An 18675-nucleotide genomic window follows, 5' to 3' on the forward strand; every position below is an offset into this window, starting at 1 on the left:
TCATGATGTTGCTGTATGTAGAATCTTCAGCAATTTATGATGTGACTCTATGACCTCTTCCAATGGAATCTCTAGATCTTGTGCAACCCTCTTGAAGAGGTCATTGAATTGTTTGGGGTCGTCTACTGGTGTAGATGTGGGAGGAATTACAGCTTCGTCTGGAGAGGATGAGGATTAATGTGTACGAGGAGATGTTTCCTGCTCCACTTTTGTGCCTTCTACCTATAGTTCTTCCACTGCTTTTGTTGATGTAGCTGGGGGGTGAACATCTAAATGATTTCGCCCTGCTTGTATGGGAGCTGGTCGCTCTGCTGTATGCCTTGGAATAGGATGACCAGGCATCCCAATTATACCACTGCATATGGTATGGCATAGGAGGACCAAGCCATGGTGGACCATAGTAGGAATAAGCCCTCTTTCTTCTGTGAGGGGGACACTTAGTTGCCTCAAATGATGGTCTGGTGGGGTAGGAGTGCTCAGATGAAAACTGGGTTTCCTCTGCCTCACTGTCTTCTCCCCTGAGGAGAATGCTTCATTGTGCGCGAAGTGCACCGGTGATTCCACAATCCCTCCTATAGGTGATTGTGGGTACGACGTCAGAATCAACTGCTTGGTAGTGTTGTTTGCATCTTTAAGGATGGTGCCTGTGTCGGTGCCACGCTTCTCATTGGCTCCATGGTCGTGGTCGGTGCCATGTTCGGCACCTTGGTGGTTGTCGGTGCCATTATTGATTCCGGTGCTGACGTGGGTGCTCTGGTCTCTCTTGGTACCATGCTTTTCTTCGGTGCCAAGGATTCTGATGGTGCCGTAGTCAATCCCATTGACCATTGGTCCAACAACTTCTGCACCGTATCCTTTTTTGGTGCCGTGTTGGAGGAGGACCATTTTTGTTTGTCTCTCAACTCCTCAAGTGGACGTTTCAATGTGGCACGAACCGTGTCATACCCGAGGAGCCTGTTGCCCTCTTTGGTACTGCGTGAAGGGGACAGCCTCTTAGGTGAATGCCTTTTCTTTGTCATAGTAGTAGGAGGAGGAGATGAGGTGCTCTTCCGTTGGGGTGCGTTGAGTGGTCTCTGAGGAACACTTGTCTGGTCCCGGGTCTGAGGGATTTTTCCATAAGTATAGGTTTTAACTTCAGATCCCTCTCTCCTCTAGCCCTTGCTTTAAGATTCTTACAGTGAGTGCACTTTTATGGCACATGGGTTTCACCCAGGCACCGTACATGTTGTGAATGTCCATCTGAGGCTGGCATGGCATCTCTATATGAGATGCATCTTTTAAATCTTGGGGATCCTGGCATGTCTTATGTCTCTATGCTATTCTATTAGGAAGAAAAAATAAAATTATAACTTTTTTTTTTTTTTTAAAGGGAAGATTAGTGAATTACAACTAAACTAAACTATTTTCTAATGTTATTGTTGGTAAGAGTGAAATCTTAGCTGCTGCTATTGCACCATCTTGTGAACAGTTGAGAAGGAACTGAAAGGGTCAGGTTGCGCGCATGCCAGAAGATGCGCCAATGGCACCGGAAGATGAGAGCTGCGCATGTGCGACCAGGACAAGTACTGCTGAAAAGATCTCTGATTGAGGATGCGGGACGCAATGACACCTAAAGTGGAGCACTCACAGGGACATCACTCAAAGAAGATGTGCCTAATACATTATTTCCTATTACAGTCAGTGGGGATGCCTCTCCATGCCGATATCCTCCACCCAAACACTGTGGTGAGGAAGAGAGTGTCTCGCATTGTGTAGCCATAACCAACCCAGATGATTGAAGAATAGTATTAGAAGGTTTTGAGGGGAGTGTGACATGACAGACATAACCTGAGTGATGGGAACTGTATTGCAGGCAGCGGCAATGATGGGGAGATAAAGATTTACCAATAATATTAACAACAGTATTATTATTAGATGGAAAATATGTCTAACAACATGTTTAGGAAATAGTATTTGAGCAGCTCTCTTCTTAGATTGAATTATTATTGTGTTGTGTACATAGTACATGAGTGTGTTTACATTCTGCATAGATGCATGCACACTAACAGCACATTTACAATGCACCTGTCACCAGTTATTTCAGCTGAAATCTTACTTTTAGTGTCCAGGCCTCCTCTGTAGCCTGTCCAGCCCTTCAGTGTAATTGTGTCACCCAAAAGATTCAATAATCTTTGAAAGCTGTCACTTCCAGTTTCTACAAGTGGAGGAAAGTAGTGTTATGCATGAAACAGCTAATCAGTATGGCAGATGCAACCACAAATTAACCATAATACAGAACGCAGGGCCTGCTCCTCAGCTTATATTCAGGCAAGCACTGCTTCTTCATGTGAGTGTCTCATCTGAAGTCAATGGGAACACTCGCATGCACAAACGTAGCATGATCAGTCCCTTAGTTTGCCTAACTGGAACTCATTCTGGTCTGAAAAGGTGCATAAACTATGCTGCATAAGCCATAAAAGCTAAGGGAATGTACCAATTATGGAGTAAGGTACTAACCAGCAGCATGCATCCTTTTCTATTTTAATTCTCTAAATATCTGCATGAGTATAGTAGAAATTTAATGCATGAAACGATGTGTGAGCTCTACTGGCCCAACAGTAGAGCAACACACTACCATGTGGGGAACCAGAATTTCACAGTTGAGCTCAGTTCTCATGTCACCCCCCAGCTTGGGAGCTCTGTGAAAGCAGCACTCTCAGCCTTGAGGAACATGTAGAAAATGGGATCACCATGTATTACTAAACACTGACTCCCTGTTTTTAATTCTGATGGGAGAGGGACAGTCATCATGATACAAGGCCTTGAAAAAGGGAAGATAAAATGAGAAATGAGTGATCCTTTGGGATCCAGAGGACACTTCCTCCAATTTCTTCAAAAAATTGTGGCTGTTTTTATTTCAGTTTTGGCTTGCATACATGAGACTACAAATATATTAAACAATACCTGCAAATAGCACTAAGACACCAGAAGCTGGCCAGAGCTTTAATCATACAAAATCCATTTTTTTCTTCAAGTGTAACTTTAAAATACATGAAGCCCTCACTAAGAAAAAAGGCAAAATCTAAAAGCCTGGCAAAATTGTTAGCCAGATTAATATAAAAAAATATACAAACAACTGTTCAAAGAAATGGAGGTTACTAATTGTAAATGGAGGTTCTTCAAGATGTGTGGACTCTATCTGGATTCCATACATGGGTGTACATGCGCACCATGTGCCAGAGCCAGAACTGTCTGTAGTATCCATTGACCTGCGTGTGCATCGTTCATCGGCCATCTGATGCTTCCAAGGTCTTACGAGGCTGCGTGGGTAGATGCCCCTCCAGTTCACTCTTATCCACAGGCACAGAGCCCATAGCAGAGAGGATGGGGCCTGGGATTGGGATCCAGATAGGGACCACACATCTCAAAGAACCTCCAGTTCCAGTAAGTTAACTCCATTTCTTTGAGTGCTGGTCCCTATGTGGATAGCATAATGAACTGTATCCAGTGTGGAGATGGGAGCAAGGACTCAGTAGAAGAGAGTTTGTAGGAGCGCATGGCTGACTGCTGCATCTGGTGCTGCCAACTGGGCGATGACATAGTGAGTGGTGAAAGCATGGAAGGAGGACCACGTTGCTGCTTTACAAATGCCTTGCCATGGGATGTCCGCGAGGAGAACAGTTGTAGTGGCTTTCGCTTTCATGGGCAGTGATGCTAGATGGCAGAGAGACTCAGGCAAGGGAGTAACACTCTGTGATGCAGCAGGAGATCTATTTAGAGATGCATTGGAAGGAAAGGGCATGTCCCCAGCAGTGTTCCACTATAATGAGAAAGTCTGGGCGAGGCTCAGAAAGCATGGGTGCATTGGAGATAAAAGGCCAGCAAACGACAGACGTCGAGGGAATGTAACACACACTCCCTGACGGAAGTGTGTAGTTTAGGTTAAAAAGTTGAGAGGTGAATGACTTGGTTGAGATGGAAAGGAGAGAGGCCAACCTTGGGAGAAACTTGGGATGGTGTTGCAGGGAGACCTTATCCTTGTGGAACACGTAAAGGGTTGGTTAGCATTCATAGCTGCCAGTTCGCTAACTCCATAAAGCACAGGTGATGGCCACTAAAAAGATTACCTTCATGGATAGGTGGGTGAGGGAACAAGTAGCCAGGGGCTCGAAGGGCTGAAAGGATGAGGTTAAGATCCCAAAAGGGAGTAGGTTTCTGGACTGAAGGGAAGGTATTGAAGAGACCTTGGAGGAATCAAGCGGTCGTTTGGTGACTAAAGGCAGAGAAGCCATCTATAGGCAGGAGGAAGGCACTAAGTGCCGCCAGGTGGACTCAAATGGAGGAGTAGGCAAGCCCGAAAGTCGAAGAAGGAACAAGTAGTCAAGGATGGTTGGTACGGACAAAGCATCTAGGGGCTAATGGTGGCAGGACATTCCTGCCCTGAAGCGCCTCCATTTGGCTTGGTAGCATACTGTGAGGACATCACACACTGGTGTGGAGCACCCACTGTCTACTCGTGAGCCCCATCCAAATACCAGGCTGTGAGGTGAAAAGGCCCTGGGTTGGGGTGATGGATCTGACAATGTTCTTGCGTGAGAAGATTTGGGAGAGAAGGGAGACAGAATGGAGGGCAAGCTGAGAGGTGAAGGAGGGCAGGGAACCAATATTGGCATGACCATAAGGGAGCTATGAGGATGAAGACTGCCCAATCCTACCTCACTTTGCAGAGCACTTGTGGGAGGAGCAATATGGGTGGGAAGATGCAACTTAGTTCTGGTATCCAGGACAGGAGAAGCACATCCCCATGAGAACCCTGCCCAAGTGCACCTCTGGAGCAGAAAAGGGGAAGCTTGTAGCTGGTAGCTGTTGCAAAAAGATCCCAGTATGGTGTGCCCCTAATGGAAGATGTATTGAAGAGTGGGTTGTGAATGAAAGGAGCATCTTCGAGTGTCTGCGAGGTTGTGTCAGTATCAGGTAAATGGACAGTGTGAAGGATGACGCGTCAGAGGCACCAGTTCCACAGGTGGACTGCCTCCAGACAAAGGGTCAGAGTTCTGGCTCCGCTTTGTTTTTTTATATATATATATACACAACAGCTGCTATGTTGTCTGAGAGGAATTGCACATGTATGGAGTGGATGAGAGGAAGAAGCTCTTGACAGGCATGGTGGACAGCTTATAGTTTTAGGATGGTGATGTGCATCCTTGCTTCTCTGGAGGACCAGAGGCCTAGGGCCTAGTGACTCGTCTGTGGTGAGGATGGTGTGGGGCGTAGAAGGGTTTAAAGGGGTACGTGCCATGACATTGAAGGGGTTGCAGCACCATGAGGGCAGGAGGAGGATCTGTTTGTTTAGGTGGTCCATCTATGGATTGTACACAGAGCGAAGCCACTGTTGAAGGCATCATGTGTGAAGGCAGGCATACGGAGTGACAGAGGTGCATCTTGCCATATGTACCAGAAGTGAAAGGCACTGTCGGAGGCGTGTGGGGACAATGTTGCAGTTTAGCGATGAGGGAAGTGAGGGTGGTGAAGAGATTTGTCGAGAGGAAGGCCTGTCCTGCAAGGAAATCCAAACATGTTCATGTAAAGAAGAGTTCGTGGGTAGGCATGAGGGTAGACTTGTCATCATTGATGCAAACACCCAAGCTCGTGAGGAGGTCCCGCAGTGTATGGATGGTAACAAAGAGGCATTCGTGGGACAATGCCACTAGGAGCCAGTCATCCAGGTATGGAAACAGGGAGTGGCCCAAGCATTGCATATAGACTGCAACTACTGTAAAGACCTTTGTGAAAATGCAGGGGGCAGTGGTGATCCCAAAAGGGATGACTCAGAATTGGTAATGGCAGTGTCCCACTGTGAAGCTAAGGAATTTGCGATGGGCAGGATGGATGTCCACAAGGAAGTATGCATCCTTCATATCGAGAGCCATGAACCAGGCTCCAGGGGAAGGCAGGGAATGATTTGGGAGAGTATGACCACTCGGAAACAGAACTTGCGAATAAACTGGTTTAATGCCTGTAGATCCAGAATGGGGCAAAAGTTGCTCCCTTTTTTCGATATAAGGAAATAGGGGGAGAGTAGAAGCATGGCACATGTTCTATGGTGCCCTTTTGGAGAAAGGTGTACGCCTCCTCTTGCAGAAGGTTGTGTTGAGATGGGTCTCCAGGGCTCCCACAGGGAGGGCAACGAGAAAGGATGGCAAAGAACTCTATGATATACCCTTGGTGGATGATGTCTAATACCCAACAATCGGTGGTAATCTTGTGCCAATTGCATGGAACAAGAGCAAGATGGCCCCTGAAGACAACTGGAGGGACCAGAGGAACCGTGGAGACGGGTTCACAGTTCTCGAGGTAAGAGTCAAAAGGGTTGCTTGTAGGGGTGCTGTGGGAAAGTGGAGGTGGAAGCAGAAGTCGTTGGGAGTGTTGGTGGCGATGCGGCTATTTCTGCTGGCATGTAGTGTAGGATTGATAGGCAGGTCGGGTGGGATATAGAGGTTGGACGGAAGCCCAGTGTTGGCGGCAAGGTGGAGCTTAAGTATAAAGGCCCAAAGACTGAAGCATGGCACAAGAGTCTTTGCGCAAGTGAAGACTCTCGTCGGTCTTATCGCTGAAGAGTTTCTGGTTATCGAAAGAGAGGTCCTATAGGATGGTTTGGACCTCCTTAGGGAAACCAGAAGTCTGGAGCCAACAGTCCCTACGAAGAACTACACCTGACGCCAGGGAGATAACCTGTAACTGCTGCATCAACTGCTGCTCGCAGAGAGACCTTGGCCACTAGTTTGCCCTTGTCAAAGGGGGTCTTAAATTTGATTTATTTATCCTCTGGAAGTGAGGCTTGAAACTCCACCAATTTAGAGTACAATCGGAAGTTGTACTTTGCCAGTACTGTATAGCCTGGTAGCTGGCAATACAGAATTGCAGGCCTGCCGACGAATAAACTTTACACCCAATCAGGTCAAACTTTTTGGCCATTCAAGCTGAGTAGGACAGAAAGAGTCCAAGGTCTGAGAGAAGTTTGGTCATGGTGGCTATGTGGCTCATCAGGTGCTTGAGCACTGCTGCCTTTAGCAGCTAATTGTCCAAGGGGTAAATGAAAATTCCCTGATTCCTTATGTGAGCCACTACCACAGAAATACATTTTATAAATACCCTGGGTGCCAAGGAAAAGCCAAATGGGAGCAGCCTGTACTGCAAATGGTGCCCAGCCACAGAAATCAGAGACATTTTAGATGATTTGACAAATTGTGATATGAAAATGCTAAACTAACTCTTAGAAGAGAAGATGGGCTCTGAAGACACCGGAGGGTTTCACATCTGTCCAGGCATGTGGGAGGAGGGAACTAAGGTGGGAGGGCACTTCTCCTCCTTTGAACCCTCGCACTCAGTATATGGAGGTATGCTGAGGAGAGGGGCAGGAACACAGGATCCCCTTAGCTACGCTGTTAGAAAAAGAGTTCTACCAGAAGGTGGCACAATATCTCAAGTGGAAATATGCAGAGTCACTTGAAGAAGAAATTGCATTTGCAATACCACACTTTTGTTGGAAGAGCAATTGGGAGAAGCAGACTTTTTAAAAATAATACAATATTTGACTATATCACAAAGGCCAGCTCACACCCTGACATTGGACTAAGTTTGCAAGCATTGCATACAGAAAAGACCCATGATTAGCATACCACTAAAAGCCATCTCTCTTCTGGCTTCTCCTGGGTCAATATACTGGGTCAATATGCAGACCTGTTTTTCCACTTGGGCAGCTATAAGTGTTCAATTACCAGACAAAAAAGTGAAAAGAATGTACAGACTTACCATTGCTGAACATTTCATCATCTGTAAGTTGACCATCTTTGGCATAAAGAACTCCAAACTTAAAATTTACGCAGCCCTGAGAAATAAAAACAGGAATATAATGCGTTAATCAGGCAACATTGGTAAATGGACTTTTCTTATGATTTTTCCACTAAGGATTTCTATACAATCCTTATATTTTCTTGCTTATGGAAATATTATAGCCCATATCCCTGTGTTACACAATTAACACATTTATATTTTTCTCTGCTAATTTATCTTTGAGTCAGATGATGAAATTCTATTATGTGTTTAAATGTATTCACAATGGAACTTACAATCTTCAGCTTTGCATGCTCTACAGTGCCTCATATGACAGTTCTTGTTACAAGAAATGACTGGTTTCTCAGTTATTACAAAGGAGAACTTCTTCCAAATGCAAAGCTAATATTCGCTGAATGGGTTTGTGAGTTCAAAGTGATCAGTTTACACTTACCTCTTGCTCTTCAAGAACGAGTAAATCCTGGTTTAAAAAAAAAAAAACAAAAAACCCCTGGTTAGTACTCTGATAAACAAAAGATATAACCATCTTATTTCCACTCATTTTAAAAACCAAAGTTGTTTTTCTTTTCAAGTGACAAATTCACTTCAAGCCATAGAGAAATGATTTTTGGCAATGTCACAGAAGCCTAATCTGCACGATCATATCCTGCCCTTTGCAACTGAGCAACAACTAGTACAATTTATTTACTTCTCTAAATAAAGTATATTCTTAAACACAGAGGGAAGAAAAACAAACAGTCGCTTTCTTACCTTTTGTATCTCAGGATGAAGAATTTCCCTAGGGTTTTTTTCAAATTTGTCAAGACTCATGGCACTGAAAGGAAATTAAAATAATAGATTTTGTAGGAGGGAAAGGATATTTTTCAGTATTAGTGCTTTAGTGATATACACCTGCATATAAAGAATTAACTGAATAGCCATTTTATCATATATGTTTGCATTATAATTATCTCCTTGCCCTGTGGCACTGACTACTACATGGGAATTTGGGTGATTTTAATTGTAGAGAAAATAATGAGTATTGCACTGCCACCAAATTAAACCTTATTTTGTTTGCATATAAAGCTTTGGGCTAAGGACTATCACAGATATCCTTTTAGTATGGTACATTAGTGAATTTTGTTTTGTAAACTTTTCCTCCACTTCCTACAAAGTAATATAAGGGAAGTGAAAATCAAAACAAACATGTATTATTAAGTTTAACATAAAACTACAACCTAAATATGCACAAGCAACACAGGAAAATAGAAAAACAGACAACTATATACATAAGAAACAGGACAACTTTTGTATATGCAGAAAAATACAAACCATGACTTTTATTAAACAGACAAAATTACTTGTCCTTTTCTACAGCTGACTATATGTAATTTTATCCACCATTTCTCACCTAGTCTTGTTTTACTCAACAGATCAGCATTTCACAAAGTGTGGAGCATGGCCCTTGGGGACAGAAAGGACTAGTTGGGAGGAGGGGATGGAGCATGGACAAATCTTACACGTGTTCTTTAGTGACTGAGCTTTCTTTTCTTTTTTTTTTTTTAAATAATAGAGATCTATCTGTTATGGTTATGACAAGAAACCTCAAAATATTAAGCAAGTGTAACTGATGCAATGAGCCTGCAGAGAGTTTGGAACAATTGCTTTGGGAGATATGAACTGCCCCTTTGATCTCAATGAGGTGTTAAAATTTAGAATATCATTGGTATATGAGTTATCACTATAAATCTTTGCACTTCATGGGTAGGTGGAGGATGAGGTTGGGAGGCCCATAGAAGGGTATGGGAGGCCCATATATTAAGATGGGTAAGGTCTTTAACAACACATGGTGAGTTTGTTGGGAGAGGGGGTACATTTGATTTCCTTTCCTGAAAGAGTGGGTAGGGGTCAGTTTTCAAAGTCTGAGAAATAGTGCAGAAGATAATCCACAATATCCCAGATGAGAAAGCAGAGTATGTCTGCCCACAACGTTTCTCCTAAAGTGGAGAATCAGCTAAGGGCTCCAATCTGTTTAATAATCTTCGTTTCTTTTCTTTGGTTGCCTTCATCTCTTCAGCCACATTCTAATCAGATCTCTTCACCCAACTTTGTGAGGTTTCGCAAGCCCAAGATCATTTCCTCTTAAACACCAAGTAGTTAGCTCCAGGTACTGCCCAATTTGCCATGGAGATATCACAAGGATATTACTTTGCATTCTGTAGCACCTAAACTGGAGACATCTTGCATATGTGTGCCTCCCTTCATTAAAACTGTATTCTTTGTTTAACTGTTTTCTACATCCATAATGGAAAAGAAAATATGAACAAAAGAAAAGCTCCTGAATGACAGAAAAGAAAAAGAGGGCACAGACAAATACCTTTAATGATAACTCATTTGTGAATATTTACCTTAAAATAGATTTCACCGATAATGTTTTCGTGGGACTGTAAGGGAGGCATATTTTCTGAGTACCCTATAAAGGAAAGATATTAGGAAAGATTAAATCAAATGTGCTGAAATTCTCTATGTAATTAAGCGTGAATCTTCGTAAAAACAAGCAAACTAAAAACCAGGATCCCATTCTCAGTGTTATTTAGCTATTTTTGTTAATTACCTGGACATGTGAGGAAAAGAGCGATGTGGCAAAATGTGTAGACGGTGCAAAATTATTTAGGCTAATCTAGAGTACAACGGAATGTGAGGAACTGCAGAGAGAACTAACAACATTAGATGATTTAACAGCATGAGGGCTGATGAAATTAAAATGTAGACATTTGTAAAACAATGCCCATTGAGAGGAACACTTGAACTATGAGCTCTAAGTTAACTGTGTATCACTATGGACTGCTAAATGAATGTTCTCAATGTAAGCGGTAGTCAAAAAAGCAAAACAAAATATTAAGTTTTATTATAATTATAATGCCATTATATAAATTGATAGTATGTCCTCACCTGGAATACTATATTCAGTTTTGGTCACTCATCTCAGAAATAAAGAAATGTTGCAGATAAGGGCAGTGAAAATGATTAGTAGCATGGAGAGATTTCTGTATGAGGAGAGTCTAAAAAAAATTAAGGCTATTTAAGTTTAGAGAGCAGGCATAAGAGATGAGTTTCAAGTACAAAAATTATGAATTGTACAGAGAAAGTAAGTCAGGTGCTCCTCTTTACACTGTCTAATAATACAAGAATAAAGGGACAGCCAATGAAAATTCAGCCTAGTACATGAACAACAAATAGAAGAAAGTATTTTTACAGAATGCATTAAACTTTGGAACTCACTGCTACAAGATATTGCAGTTAAAAGCTTAGCAGGGTTAAATAAAATATTAGATATTTAAGTGGATAATAAAAATATTCTCAGTTATAATAGCTAGGAAAAAACTTTATAAAAGGTATATAAATCCTCATGCATCAGGACTTAATCTAGCCACTAACTGTCTTGGGTTAGGAAGAAACTTCACCTATAGGCATGCTATTGCTTAAATACCCATTATGGAGACTATTAGACCTTCCGAAAGAGCATCAGATACTAGCTTCTGTAAGAGATAAGCTATCTGAATATCTGAACCCAAAGGTAGCTTAAGTAAGGCATAGGCATGACAGCCCTATGCCTGGGATGCCAACTCCTGGTGTCAAGTGATTACATCAGAATCTGAGCTCTCATTTTAAAAAGTTTCTAGCCCCCATGGTTGGGAAGAAAAACTTGAAGCCATGAACTGACTGACATAGCAACATCTCCTCAAGTTTGGAGAGAGCTTGAGACAATAGCTCTGAGAGGTTTGAACTACATCATTCATCTCAATGCAATATTAGTTCCAAGACACATTGCTATGGGGAACTCCATCAATACCAGACCAGCAAAAGACTGCATGGCAGGAGGGGAAAAATGCAATAGGCACCAGCCCACCCATCTAAGCATATACACCCTGATTACACTGAAAGTGCTGAAGATGGGTACCCCCTGCTACCACCACTGCCTATCTAGGGTTAGGAAAAGGGGTGCAATCCCATGTTGCTACCCATATCCCTCTAGGATGGGAAGAGACAGCTGATATTGCCACTCTAAGTCGGGGGAGGGAGGGAGAGGGGGGGCAGGGTCACAGTGCAGAGGCAGGGCTATGGGAGATGTTTGATTGCTAATTTCAGCATCTGCCTCCTGAAATTCCTGCAAAACAATTTGTTCTTCTTTGTATGATTGTGTCATGCATCACAGTAGGAGAATGGTCTCTCTCTATATTTTGTCAATAGATGTGGTATCTTCAAATCTATGGGAACTATTTCTGGAAGTGCTAGAGGGGACTGAAACTGTACATTGTAATGCATGTACTGCAGATCTGGATAATAAGATGGGGATGGCCAGCAGAGGCTTCTCGAAGATGGTGGTGGCATCTGTCAGTCTGGTCAGTAATCCATAGCCAAATCCAATTCATAACATGGTCCATAATAGGGTCCTCTTGGACTAGTTGACAGCCAGAAATTCTTCTAAGGATGTACAAACTGAAGATAGCACCTCCCACTTGAAACAGTCCAACCCAGAACACAGAGGCAACTGCAGAGGTCCTGACACTGGAGAGACTAGTTTGCTAGGAGAACCTGACAGTTTTAGGAGGCGAAAACAGAGGTTGTGCATGATGCTCCTCCAACCTTCTCTTTTCAGTGGAAGCTGACTCTGAAGGTGATCTCTTCCTCAATTCTTCATTTCCTGGATCCAATCAAGGTGGCGGCATCAGATCCAAACGATAGATCTGAGCCACTACAGTAACAGGAGATTGGGTAAGTAGAATGGAACCGATGTAGATCTGGCACCAACATTCAATTTCTAATTGTCTTGCTGATGATAAATTCAGATCCTTTACTTTCTGGTTTGGAAGATTTGCTACTTCATTGAAGTGTTTTTTCACTCTATGCTCTAAGATTCCTGGTTCTGAAGAGGTTCTTATTCATGGAAAAGCTTTTACTCACACATTCCATTTCTACTGATCTTTCTTTTGTTAGATTTCTCATTCATAGATTTAGATCTTTTCTAGGTATCTTCTTAGAGGTAAGAACCAAAGAGGATGATGGGACTGATGATGGGACCTTATGATACTTCCCCACAGATGTATCCAGAACCGAATCTTGTCTGTGCAATTTCCTGGGAGTTGACTGTTGTGTTGGATTCAGTAGGCTCGGTTGCTACCACTTCTTGAACGAGTAAAGCCTGAAGCCTGTTTTGTCTCTTTTCTCGCACCCGGTTTCTTAATCTTCAGATCTGCCATCAGGATTTCTTCCAGAACAGAACTGATGCTTGAATAAGTTATACTAACTAATACGAAAAACCTATTTACTAGTTTAATAAAACCCTATACTAAGTAACTATATAGAATAGCTATATCTAAAACGTAATAAAATAGCTATCTAGGAAAAAGCTTCAGACCATAGGTCCAGACTGGTTCCTAATCTACCACTGCTGGTGTTGGAAGAGACTGAGGCAGTCAGAGTGCCACACCGTCTTTTGTAGCCTAGCCCCTAAACCTTCAGGAGTGCTGAGGGAATAGGCAGATGTGGGCCCGAGAGTGCTGCAAAAGGTACTATGAGCTAGGTTCCACCATCTCAGCTACAAACAGCTACAAACTGTCAGTGCATCCCACAAATGGCAAAATGCAGAGACCACTTGAAAGAGAATTATATGTTGCAGTCATCTTAGAAGTTTTTACACAAGATGCAAAAAAAAAAAGGGGGGGGGGGGACAGGGGATGGTTAAGAGAGCATCTAACAGTGACTCTGAAAGAAGAAAATTAGCCTTCTAAATTGTGGGCCACACTGTACCTATTAGTGCTGGCCCACTCTGGGTGTGGAATGGAGCTGCAATGCCTTAGGAAGAGCTGTGGGAAGCACAATTCAGCTTGGCGCTTCTAGAGATATAGGTTATCCAAGGTATTCAGTAAGTTCCACAGAGTGCATGAAGGGGAATGGCGACATGGCCTCACCTTCTCTGTGTCCCCCTTTGGAAAGGAGGCAGTATCATGAAGCATATATTTTGCTGTTGCAGTGCATGTTATTTTGACCTTTCAAAAATGTGTCTATTCTTTGTAGTAGGGTCAAGAATCACATTATGGTGCCAGGCCCCTTCATGGTTGTGCTGAGGAGACAACAGGGAAAAGGAGCCTCCTTTCCACTTACATCTCCTTTATCGGGTGGGGTGGGTGGGCAGACACAACCAGCCGGTTATGTTCCCAGCCCTATCACAAAGAAAAGAAATACATTTTTAAAATCACAAAACACACAATACAACAGCAAAATAGTGTACAGAAAATAAAGACTGAAAAGCAACGTCTTGGTTTTCTTCCTGATGCTGGAAGAAAATATTCTATTGACATAAAACAATTTATTAGGTTTCTGTAATGGTATTTGAAGTGGACTTAATAGCCTCCCAAAGACACCTCTTTGATGACACATACACTTTAATTCTGATTCTGCATAAAACCAGTGATATTCTTTAGACTTGTATAATGACATGAGGTTTATTATTTACTTTATCACAATATTTCCTGAGCACACAATGGTGTTTTACTGTCATTTAATAACCCACAGAGGGAAACCCTGTAAGGCTCACAGCTAGACGACATCAGTTCTTAGCGGTAGAACTCTAACTATTGTACACCTGTTCCTGAAAAATTAAAAAGAGCTGATCAAATGATTTAGTCCTTATTTTGTGTATATAGTCAGTCATTTTATTTAACGGTTGTCATATGGTATCACACACTAGATAGGCACAGTGAGGACACCATCTTGTTTCAAACTCAGCCTGGGAGTTTACCAAAATTCATTAAAAAGTTACCACTAAAATTGTTATATGGAAGACTATTTATGTGAATAAAGATTTTATTGGCTATTGATTATGTCACTGAAGAATCATATCAGATAATTAACAAAAAAACTCAAGAATTGTTATTCATTTGCAGCTGATGTTCATATGCGGCACTTCTGATGACAAACACAGGACTATTAAGACATCCAGTAGGACCAAACAACATTCTCAAGCAAAACTAAATATGTACACGGTCCAGCTTTTCCGCCACACAGTGGGCGCAATTAAAAAGTTAATTCCAGTTTTAATTATATTTCCTATACTGAGAATGGATAACACCACTAAAGCCAGTAATATCTTGAGAATGTCAATTAACTTAAATGTGCCTACTGTACTAATTCAGCAGCCATAAATTGCTAATCAGTTTGGACTAGTGTATTTTAAAGTAACTGACACTTCCATCTGTCATCATATTTTTACTGTACAATGGGGGAGCCTAAAGTGCAGACTGAAGAGAACATTCCCCTCTTATGTTCTCCATTTTTTTTCTTGTTTCCTTTTCAGGTTTATTTGTTTTGTTTTGTTTTTGTAAAGAGTCTACTCAGGAGCCAGGAAACATGGAACAAATCAATATGGATGGTGTGATTTCTAGGAGGCAAATACCACCAAGAACTGACCAAAACCTCTTCTGCAAAACACATGAGACAGGAGGTATGTATGTGGGAGATATTCTTTTGATGTCCTCTCACTGTCTGGGACTTGTATAGTCTGTCTAATTTGCCTGCTTGCTTCTTTACTATGCATTCATTTTTTAAGTACTATGTATTATGTCAATCTACCAACACTTAATATTCTACATTACCCCTTTCCCTTGAACCCATTTCTCCTGCTTCTGACCAAGTCACTCCCTTCCTCCATTGGCTTCATTTTGCCTTCCATATCCACTTTAAGCTTCTTGTCATCACCTGCTTGACAACTCCATCCCTGTCTGTATCTCACCTTTCTCCTCCTGTTATGTCCCATCCATCGGTCTGCTCTCCTAAGCTACCTTACTAACTAAACACACTCTTTGTATCCTCCTCCTCTCATTTTTACTTCCCTTTTTATGTTATTCCATAGGCACTGATCTTCCTCCCTCTCCTTGGGGCCACACATCCACCCTCTATGCATTCATCTCTCTCCTTAAAACACAACTTCTGTGAATTCTTTCATTGATAATTCACTACAGTGTATAATTTAAATATCTCCATTTATGACTGGACCTCTATGCAAGTTATCCAACGTATTGAGAGTCCAAAAATGTATGATCTCTTTAAATGTAGAATGAAAGGTGCCTGCAGTAAGGAACATTCCTTCTCCTATGTTTTATATAAAGCTAACCACACAGACAGCACTCCAAAACAGTAAATACTAAAAATAAGTGAGTTTTAATAACTAGGGAGTTAATGGCCTTTAGGGGGCCAGCAGGGAATCCAAAGGTTTCCTGGAGGTGACAAAAAATTAGCATCTGGCAACATGAACCCTACGGAGAAGATCTGTTTGTATTCTCTTCTGGACTTACCAGTTCCATATATGTACCTCCTGTGATAACCACAGCACGGTAGCTATGGAAAAATGTTAAGAACTCCGTGGTACAACTGAAGGAAGGAAATGCACTAACAAACCACGGAGAGCAGGCAGGCAGTCAATAATTAGTATTTGTTCCTTACTGTTTTTTTCCACAGAATTGAACGGTACTGAGGGACACGCTGATTGTTTTGGTCGGACAGCACGACAGACAGAAAGAAAGGGTTCTTCTCTGGATCTGTACCTACATAATTCTGATGAACTGGAAAGGAAACATGATAGGTGTAAAACAATTATACGAGGAAAATCAATTACTACAAAAGGAACTACACTGTTAGTAGGTTTCCAAGAGCATTTTGACAAAATCTCCTTACTCACTTTTCCCACTGATGAAACCCTTGTCCATGTGCTGTGACCCATTTTGATTAAAGTTACCTACGCTTGCTTCAATCACTCTGCCACTCAATTCTCCCCTACATACTGGGAAAGTCATTTTCCACTCCTCCAGCTCCCACCACTCCCTGAATTCTTCCACTTCCTGCATCCAGTACGAGTTCCTAGGAGGCCCTATGATAATCTCTCAGTCTCATTTCCCTCTGAACTCTCTTGCCCCACTAAACCCCTTCTATTCCTTTTGCTTACTTTGTCCCCTTTTCTATTATTGGCTTTGTGCTCTCTATCATGCTGCTCACTACACCTGGAACAGTCTTCCTGCTCTGAGTAGTAATTTCACTGTGTAGGCCCAGCCCAGAGTATAAAACAGTTGTCTTTAATCTTTGGTCAGTGTTGGTCACTATTGACTTTTCTGAAGTCTAATAAATCAAATAAGGATACCATTGATTTTAAGGAAGAAAAATTAAGATATTATTTAAATTATGAAAGATTTATGTTATTAAGGTTTTACATACATACAGAAAAGTCACAGAATTCATAATTATGGTTCCAACAGCAACTATGACTCAGCCACGTTACTGACCTACATTAAGGTGTTGATATTAATGCCATTTACAGCAATATTAAATATTATATATTTACAACTTGTTGAGTTTCAGTTTCTGTGGGAACCATAACTTTAAAATTCCTCTTTTGTACATGTAAAATCTCAGCTATAAAGTACTGTTTTTGCATTTAATTACAGCAAGTTAAGGTTCCTACAGCATTAACTCAGATATATTTTTATTTTTCTATTCAAATGTGTATGTCATATTAATGTAATTGTGTACATCATAATATACAAAGTATGTGTAATATGACAATATTAACTGTGTTTTATAATCTTAAAAATGCAAAAAGTCAGGAATTGGAAAATGTTAACTGTAAACATAATACTGCATTGAAGCTTCCATTTAACAGACTAACTGACAAAACATTAATACTAGGCAGTTGGTGTTATGGATTCAAGATGCATAATACAAAGGAGATGTCCACTTCAGTGGAAGTTATAATGATTTTAAGGTCCAAAATGTTTGGAAAGCATGGCTTCTGAGGAAAGGCTAAAATAATTGGCTATGTTTAGCCTAGAGAAGAGAAGGTTCTGTGGGCAGGGGGAAGAGGGGGATGGGACATGAGACCAGTCTTCAAACATGTAAAAGATTGTTATCAAGAGGATGGTGATCAATTGTTCTCCATGTCCACTGAAGGTAGGACAAAAAGTAATTGTCTTAATATGCTGCAAGGGAGATTTATGTTAGATATTAGTAAACACTTTCTAACTATAAAGGATAGTTAAGTACTGGACTACATTACCAAAGAAGGTTGTGGAATCCCTGTTATTGGAGATGCTTAAGAACAGATTAGATAAACACCTGTCAGGGAAGGTCTAGGTATACATATTCCTGCCTCAGTGTGGGGAGGATGAACTATATTACCTCTTGAGTTCCCTTCCAGCCCTACATTTCTATGATTCTATCAATGAGATGACAAAGAGTAAGGTCATAATTTGACCCTAAAATGTGCTAGACACCCAGTGAAAATCTGTTCTATGAATAACAATAAACACACTTTATTTTCTGACCAAAACTATTTGTAGAGAGCAAAGCTGACAAGTACTCTTGAGGAATCCATGAGGCTGATCCTCTGTGGAGATCTGGTTTCACTCTGCAGACAACTCACCTCTCCTTTAAACTTTGGCTTTCTGAATTTATTATTGTACTGACAGACCATCTGCCATATATATATATATATATATATATATATATATATATATAGAGAGAGAGAGAGAGAGAGAGAGAGAGAGAGAGAGAGAGAGCGCGCGCGCGCTCTTCCTCTACCTCAGTGGGTCCAGCGCTTCCTTCTAGCAGTAGGTCAGGGAATTGCTTCACCCTTTACTGGTCTTCCACCCTCTAGTGGTGGGGGAGAGTAATACAGCTTCTCTAAGATTGCCGGTCTCTGCTGGCTCCCAGTCCTGTCTCTGGTTCTCAGAGGCCCTTGCCTCTTCAGGGGCTCTTACCCCTCCAGCGAATGGCCGGGGCGGGAGCGGGGGTGGGGGGAGGGAAAGGGGGGGG

The 18675-nt window shown here is 41.8% G+C and overlaps 1 protein-coding gene across 3 annotated transcripts in view; it reads right to left on the minus strand.

Moving 5' to 3' along the window:
• GARNL3 (GTPase activating Rap/RanGAP domain like 3) overlaps positions 1–18675 on the minus strand; it is a 172118-nt gene that overhangs the window by 94089 nt on the left and 59354 nt on the right. For 2 of the 3 annotated variants that reach the window (XM_067541634.1, XM_067541635.1), the window contains 6 exons: positions 16315–16433; positions 10221–10285; positions 8584–8647; positions 8267–8293; positions 7792–7867; positions 2096–2194 (listed from right to left, as the gene is read on the minus strand). In XM_067541634.1, the coding sequence (XP_067397735.1) occupies positions 2096–2194; positions 7792–7867; positions 8267–8293; positions 8584–8643 (262 nt within the window). In that variant the 5' untranslated portion in view covers positions 8644–8647; positions 10221–10285; positions 16315–16433. Of the gene's footprint in view, positions 1–2095; positions 2195–7791; positions 7868–8266; positions 8294–8583; positions 8648–10220; positions 10286–16314; positions 16434–18675 lie in introns of those variants that run through there. The other variant, XM_067541636.1, reaches the window with a different exon arrangement.

Source organism: Emydura macquarii, unplaced genomic scaffold (genome assembly GCF_026122565.2).
Source record: "Emydura macquarii macquarii isolate MOO-44397 ecotype Brisbane River unplaced genomic scaffold, CSIRO-AGI_Emac_v2 contig_691, whole genome shotgun sequence".
NCBI classification, from domain to species: Eukaryota; Metazoa; Chordata; order Testudines; family Chelidae; genus Emydura; species Emydura macquarii.